At 44.9% G+C, this 7,842-nt stretch overlaps 1 protein-coding gene across 1 annotated transcript; it reads left to right on the top strand.

The window, feature by feature from the left end:
• On the top strand, nucleotides 1-7,009 carry LOC148513680 (uncharacterized). Its single transcript, XM_088481556.1, has 3 exons — nucleotides 1-165; nucleotides 5,604-5,708; nucleotides 6,615-7,009. The coding sequence occupies exons 1-3, from the start codon at nucleotides 111-113 to the stop codon at nucleotides 6,815-6,817; spliced, it is 363 nt and encodes a 120-aa protein (XP_088337682.1). The 5' UTR covers nucleotides 1-110; the 3' UTR covers nucleotides 6,818-7,009.
• The last annotated feature ends 833 nt before the right edge of the window (nucleotides 7,010-7,842 follow it).

Genomic DNA, 7,842 nt, shown 5'->3' with positions numbered 1-7,842 from the left:
CCTCCGTTCCCCTCCCCTCACTTTGCTCCATCAAGGGTACTTGGGTGGAGTTTCTATTTAAAAGAGACAAAGGCACAGACTGGGGAAGGCAGAAAGGAGCTGAGGGAGAAATGATGGTGCAGAGTGTAATAACATGTGTCCTCCTGCTGCTAAGCTGCCACATAGGTAAGGGAACCATCCATGTGGGTATATGAATAAGGGGGGTACAAAGCTAATCAGGGGGGAGGAAGTGGAGGTGGGTAAATCATTATTTTCTGCTTTGATGGATATAAGATCATGTTTATTTCATTTTTTTTGTCCTGGGTGAAAACCTTGTACTATTTGGTTTGTCTCCCATGATGAACATTATACAGTAGTTTTCCTTATTGCAAGGGTGACCAGCTGGTAGGAAGTATATAATGTCCTACTTTATCACAGTGGATCACATGGTGGGATTTTACAAAGTGCACTGATCTTCCACACTCCCTTGATGGTCACTGCTGCAGTATATGGTGTGTATGTCTGCAATGTGGGTGTGATAACAGAAGGTTAATAACACTCCTCACCCAGATTGAGAAGGATACATGTACGGAGAGTGGATGGTTACATCATTATCCTATATAGACGGTGGCGTGGGATTATAGGACCCTGCAGTTGGTGCAGGCATTTAGCAGCTGTTAAGGTAATTGATACTGCGGCATACTAGCCTGGACCAGGGCTAGGCTGCCTTATTGATGCATAAAGAGCTTGTGGGGTCTGTCTAAGCTGTATGGCTGTTGCTACAAATCTGTAACCGATCGTACAAACAAAAATTGTCCTTTTTCTCTGCATTTTCTTCTCTGCTAAAATATACATTCCTCATTCACAGGCTAATATTTGTGTTTTTTGATACATTCATGATAGAATTCTTTTAAGTCTGTCTCTGTAGTTTACAAATAGATATTCGTGTTTAAAGGTCAGAAAATGTAAGATATTGGGCTCTATTTACTACAATCCGCATATTGAATGCGGGTTGTAGTGTGATATTACCGAGTGAATTCGCATTGCGAATTCAGGCAATATCACAGGGATTTACTATAAATCCCTTGCAGGGACAGAGCTTGCGATAAAGCTCTGTCCCTGCGGATCCCATCCGCACTCTAGTTGCGGTATTTTCGGAAAAAATACCGCGACTAAGAGCCCGCGCATGCGCCGACCGACCACCGCTACTACCCCCACACCGACGCTAAGCCCCGCCCCCGCGGACCCCCGCGACCTCCCCCCCTCCCTTCATTACACTTACCTGCATCCTGCTGGCCTTCGGTGATCTTCTCCGGGCTTCCCGATCAGGTGATCTCCCATACTGTACTGGGACCCGATCACCTGATGACCGGGCCCCAGTGTACTATGGGAGACCAGCTGACCGGAGAGGAGCCATCACCGGAGGCCCGATCACCGGTCCCTGGATTCAGGTAAGTAAAAAAAAAATGTTTAAATTTTTTTTTTTTATTTCTTTTTTTTTACAGCAATCAGCTTGCGGTCTACTTAGACCACATAGCTGATTACTGGTACCGGCTCCCGCCTCTGCTCTCCCCGTTAGAGCAGAGTGGGAGCCCGGTAACCGGGGGAGACCCTGGATAACGCCACCTCCAGGTGGCGTTATTATCACAGGGCTTCCCCCGGTATTTTTTTACAATTTATTTTTAGTAACTAAGGTCGGATCACATTTCCCATTACAATTATGGGAAATGCGATCTGCTTTACTAAAAATAAGTGATACTGGGGGTTGGAGTAGAATTTTACTAATTCTACTCCAATTGCCCTGTAATAACTACAGGTGAAACTAAAATAATGTGAAAAGGGTGTGAAAACACCCTTTTTCACTTTATTTTAGTAAAAATAATGTTAATAAATAGAGCCCATTGTGGTGTGAATGTCAGCATATAAGTATTCCATGTAGGCATGTTTCTAAAGGCCCCCATACAGCAGAGATTGATTGTAGCAATCGTGCAATCTCTGATGTATGGGGGACTTTACACCTGGTCCTCATGGCATCTTGTTTTCCAGACCATCTAGCTGGAGCACAGGTGTTATTTGATTAACACAATGGCACTTATTACTCCTGAGGATCCCTTGAAAACACTCAGCTGGGGTCCCATGAGGACAAGGTAGATGATTATTTATATAGTGCATACCTTCTGCAAAACTGGGAGGGGCATGCTGCGATGTGCAGTTCCACAACATCTAAAGTGCATTCTCTATGGTATCTGCAAATATCTAACACAAGTGAAAGAAGAAAATCAAATGGTGGAATAATAAAAATGAAGACTGACAGTGAGTCTTTTGGATGGAGACGAGGCCATAGCAGATTATTTTTGCTCAGTATTCACAACTGAAGCAGAGGGGAAGGGGCCACAGTTATGTTGCAAGGATATACATGAGGTAGATAAAAGTATTTTTACAGATGAAAAGGTCCTAACAAAACTGAAATTGGATAAATCAATGGGGCCAGATAGGATACATCCAAGCAGGGGTGTATTAAGAGAGGAGGGGGCAATTGTGCATTCCCCATCCGGGGCCCCCTCCCCTCTCCCCCCGCAGCAGCAGTAAACCATATTTCCTACCTTTTCAATATCCTCCCCGGGAGAACCCGGGGAGGAGAAGCAGCTGGGTCGTGACAGGGGTGGGGCCTGACAAATTGTGGCATTAAGCTCTGCCACCTCCGAGGCAAATTGCTGCGATTGTTGCACACTTAAATAAGGGGACCCGCGATTACCACGGAAGTTCTCCCCAGTTCATTAGGAAGTGGGCAAAATGCGGGAGAAGTGCCTACCTCTCCGGGAGTGTGGGGGGGGGGGGTTTACCTGAAAAATTGGGAGCCTCCCGCGAACACGGGAGGGTAGGCATGTATGCAGCAGACTTTGGGCACTAGTCTGTGCCCTGAGTCTACTGTGCAGGTCATTGGGGGGGGTCAAATTTCCCAGCAATTTCCTCACTGCGCAAAACGCTAGGAAGCTGGCCGGTGGACATTTTCTGGCTTTTTGTGCAGGGCTGAGACACCTGACGCGGTACCTCGGAGAGGTAAGTCTTAGAAAATATTGGTGCGGTGTGGGCCCCCTTGAGCCAGGGGCCACATGTGCACTGCACACCTTGCACCCATTATAGATGTGCCCCTGCATCCAAGGATACTAAAAGAGCTTAGAGGTGCTGGTAGCGCTATTAACCAAATTATTCAAGCAGTCACTAGCTACAGGAGTAATTCCAGAGAACTGGGAAAGAGCAAATGTAATCCCACTGCACAAAAGTGGAAGCACGGAAAAGGCAAGTAACTACTGACCAGTGAGCCTGACATGGGTAGTAGGGGAAGTAATGGAATCGCTATTAAAAGAAAGAGTTGTGGAAATCCAACAATTTACAGGATCCCAAACAGCGTGGGTTTACTAGGGGGTGATCATGCCAAACAAATCTTATTGACTCTTTTGACTGGGTGCCTAAAGGAACAGATGAAAGGGGGGTGTAGATGTAGCTTATCTAAACTTTAGTAAGGCTTTTGACAAGGTCCCACATCGCAGACTGATAAACTTGAGAACTTGGGACAGAGTTCTAAAATGGTTAAATGGATAAGAACTTGGTTGCAGAATAGGAAACGGAGTTGTAGTAAATAGAGTGCAGTCTCAGGAGGGAAATGTGACAAGTGGAGTACCCCAAGGTTCTGTACTTGGACCAGTGCTGTTTAATATCTTTGTTAGTGACACTGCAAATGGTATTAAAGGTTTAGGCACCCCTGGTGGGGAGGTTAAGGTTAGGCACCATTAAGGGAGGGTTGTGGGGGAGAGGGGTAGTATTGGGGTTACTTACCCTGTCGGATTCTCCATCTTCTGGCGTCTGTATTTTATCTGCTGGGCTTAGGTCTAGCAGTATAACATACCGATCCCATTTGTGAGACCTGGTGCATCTGCAGTCTGGCCGACCAGGATGCAAGATACAGGCTATTGGCATTGCAGGAGAGGGAGTTTAAACAATAGACTGCTGATGGAAATGAAGTAATCATGATGCCTTCTGCTGAGTTTATTATGCAAGAAATAAACTTCCACACAGAACTCTCCCAGCACCTGCGGCAGTCCCACTACATAGCTGGCCAGTCCTATGGGCGCGGCACTCAGCTGTGGCTGTCCAGAAGTTGTTCTAACAAAAGGTTAGAGTGACAGATGTAGGTGCTGCTCCCTGTGGCACCATGTCCCTATGTTACACACCAGGACAGCATACTACTCGTGTCCAGGGGGGGGGGGGGGGGGGTACTTGTGACCTGTTGACTTACTGATCACAAATATTATATAGGAATATATAATGTGTTACATTTTGCATTCCACCTTTTGTACATTGAGACTTGGAGCCTGGGATATAAGGAAGGGTTCCAGTGTCCCTAGCAACGCACACCAGCCCACCCAGTACATCTGTGCTCAAAACAGAACTGAAGGGTCAGTGAACAGAGATAAAGTACCACCCAATCAACTCCTGTCAATTTACAGACCCTCTAAACCAAGGTTTTTGGCTTTTTTTCCTACTTTAGTATCCAGGTCTCAATCTTAAAAAATGTATCCTATAACCTTTGACTAATACCCCTTTTACACCGGAGCTAAAACCCGGGTTATTGCAGGGTTAACCCTGGCAGCTACCTGGTGTAAAAGGGGTGAGGGTTGGATCGCCGGGTTGAGTGACCCGGCAATCCAACCCAGGTAAGTAGCAGGGTTTAACACTGGAGTAACCCATGAAAACCTGCTGTGTGTACGGCGCACTCCACGTCACGATGACCTGCAGTGCGCCGCAAGCTGGCCGATTGGTCCGGCTTCAGAGGCGCTTGGAGATGACGTCATCTCAAAGCGTCCACTTTCATGCCGGAAAAGCCGGGTCTATGCAGACCCAACTGCTGTGTGAGCTACGCCGACTCGGGAATATCCCGAGTCGGCGCCTGCTAAATTCCGGGTCTGATCCGTATGGGAACCCTGTTCCAACTCCGGGTCAGACCCGGAATTTTGGTGGAAAAGGGGTATAACTCGGCCAAGGCTCTCGCCCAGCCCCAACTTGTATCAGATCAGCTTCTCCCATTCCATTAATGACCTAGAATTCTTCTTGCTAATGGATGAAATCACCCACAGCCACTTAGCAATTCCAAGTATTTCCATCCATCTGACTTCAATGGCTGTAAATCAAACACCCCATCCTTTCCATCACTCTTAATGCCGTGGAGCTTCCTATCTCTTCCACACTTCTGAGGAACTCTCTGAATACCCCAGTGTACTCTAATGCCAGACGTGAATTGCTCACCCAGCCACATCTTGGATATGCTACCCCAAAAGTTCTAGTTCCTTCAATAGAACCTCCCTCATGTTATGCCCCTTAAGCCGTTTCTGCTGTCCGTGGTGAATGGAATTATGTTGTTAGCCAAGTGTTTCTTTGTTTTGTGAAAAGCCTGTATGGTTCCTGCACTTGATGTGGTTTGTTTTTGTACTGCTTTTTTTTTTTTTTTTTTTCCAACAAATAAGAAACTTCTTATTAATTAGCCATAACATGGTGGACTCTGTGGGTTTAGGTGATGAATAAACTTTCAAGTGGCTGACATAACATTTGTGCGCTCTTTGCTCTAGGTCATACCTTGGACTGCTATTCATGCGATTATGGAGTCTGCCTGTTCCCCACTAAGGAGAGTTGTGGTTTCTTGCAGATATGCGGCACTGAAACTGCAAAAAGCGGTGAGTAATCAGCAATGCTGGTCATTAGTGGGCAACTTGAAAGAGAGCTACATAAACTTGTGAAATTGCTAAACAAGTATCCAACAATGTCTCATGATAACGTTGTTACTTGGGGCATCGTTGAATATTACTGTGTTCCCGGGATAGGCTGCTGAGGAAATCTACAGCTCATCCTCTCTGCTACCTTGATGGCCTGCCATCCATTCAGGTGTTAAAACTTGTGACTAACCTGAACGCATTAGTGAGTCCTATAATTGAATTACAGTAAAATATGCCAAAAAAAAAAAAAGATAAACCAAGTGACCTGCATAGAGCGTAACCTACAATTTAGTTGTCACCACTAACAAGCACCCATCAAATAATGTTGGTTATAATGATTCCATTATAATGGCTGTAGATCAACCATTTGCCTTGACTATTGATGAGAGAGAGATTTTTTTTTTTTTAAGGAAGTATTGGCTATGGATTAGTATTGCTTGTTGCTAAAACTGGTCACAAGGAGGGGACTCCAAGAGCCCCAGCACTACTGGACTCCTACACCCTGGTGTACAGACTTGTAATAGCCCTGCCAGGGCCACTTAAAGTGTGTGTGGGGGGGGGGGGTGTCTGTATGAAATCTTTCTAGGGCTCCAAAATTTAATTCTGCTCCAACTTGCAGAGGGACCTCTGTCTGTTCCCTCTGATCAGGAATTGCATTGGCCTGGTAAGGTAAATGGTGGTAATAATTAGAAGCCTACTAATTTTAGGAAGCTTTACTAGCTTGATTTACATTCCTGGTTCCGCAGATAAAAAGGCTGACCTGCTTAAAGTGCCAGTCTCTTAGTCTGACAGTCTGCATGTGTAGGGTACACATCGTACATGGAGCACAAATTACTGCATCTAACCTTGTTCTTGTATCTCTTGCAGGATATCTTAATTTAAGAAAGAAGGGATGCTTAGGACCCGCGGAGTGTCTCACTGAATCATCTGTGACCTATTTGGGTCTTACCGTGACAACAACTCGTTCCTGTTGCGTCACCAACCTCTGTAATTCAGTGGTCGCCCCTAAAGTGTCACTTATCACTGGGATAGCTGCTATGATGGCTGTGTTAATTACTAAACTGTCTTGAGCCTGCAGTGGCTGGATGAGAATCTCTTCTTTAATTCCATAATTGTATTGGGCAACCCTCATTGTAGACCTTTTTTATATTCATGCACTCTTGCAATTGAAAGCAATCCCTGTAGTCCCTACAAAATTTGTTCCCCCTTCAAATCGCTTTAAATGTCTTCCACTTTTCAATAAAACTTTTTTTTCAACTTTTCACAGTGCACTGATTTTTCTATCTCGAATATTTGCTGAAATGTACAGTAACTTAGTGTTGTTAAAAAAATTTTATATTTTTTTCCCCCAGGTTACCACTGGTTTGTAAAGGATCTCTGCCTTTTACACCAATGTGAACCTGTGTTCTTCTGTAGACTTAATAATGATCAGCCCTTCCTAGCATGCGCTTTATTTATAGGCATTAATGATTACAACTAGGCAAGATTGACAACATCGTACTGTTTTGTGGTAATTTTGTATAATCCAGGTTCTGGGCTGGCTTCTTCTCTTTGCAGTTCTGGTTTTCTGGCTGTACAGCATCTGGCTCCTGTGGTTCAATCCATGTGAGCTGATGCCCTCATCAGTGGTACTGGACATAATACAGCTAGGTTTTGTTTTTTTTTTCTTTGTTTTCCTGTTGCATGTTTTGTCTTTGGGGCAGATCAGTGAATGGCGCATGTGGCAGAAACAGAGAAACTTTGTAGATCTTGATCTACTGAATGCCACAGGAAAACAAGGTTACTATGGGAGAGACTTCGACACTTTGTCAAGTTGGCAAAGATAATTAAAGGATCTATGTATTTCAGACTCGCTGGTCCTTCATCAGGATGTGCGGAAGGACCAGTGAGTCTGAAACGCGTAGATGGTGGTGGACCCAGCATTTCCTGAATGAACCGCCAGTGGGTATCCTGTATTTGTCTTTGCCAACTTGACAAAGGACTGTGGCCTTGATTCCTGGGTATTGGGGCTATATCCTGTTAACAGAAACACTGGATGTTCTATTTTACATAAATGTGTGTGGTAAGTTTTCATTGCAATAAAAAAGTTAATAGA

This window comes from Taudactylus pleione, unplaced genomic scaffold (assembly GCF_031769625.1).
Source record: "Taudactylus pleione unplaced genomic scaffold, aTauple2 ptg000274l, whole genome shotgun sequence".
Classification (NCBI taxonomy): domain Eukaryota; kingdom Metazoa; phylum Chordata; class Amphibia; order Anura; family Myobatrachidae; genus Taudactylus; species Taudactylus pleione.
This window is presented reverse-complemented; position numbering and strand designations above follow the sequence as displayed.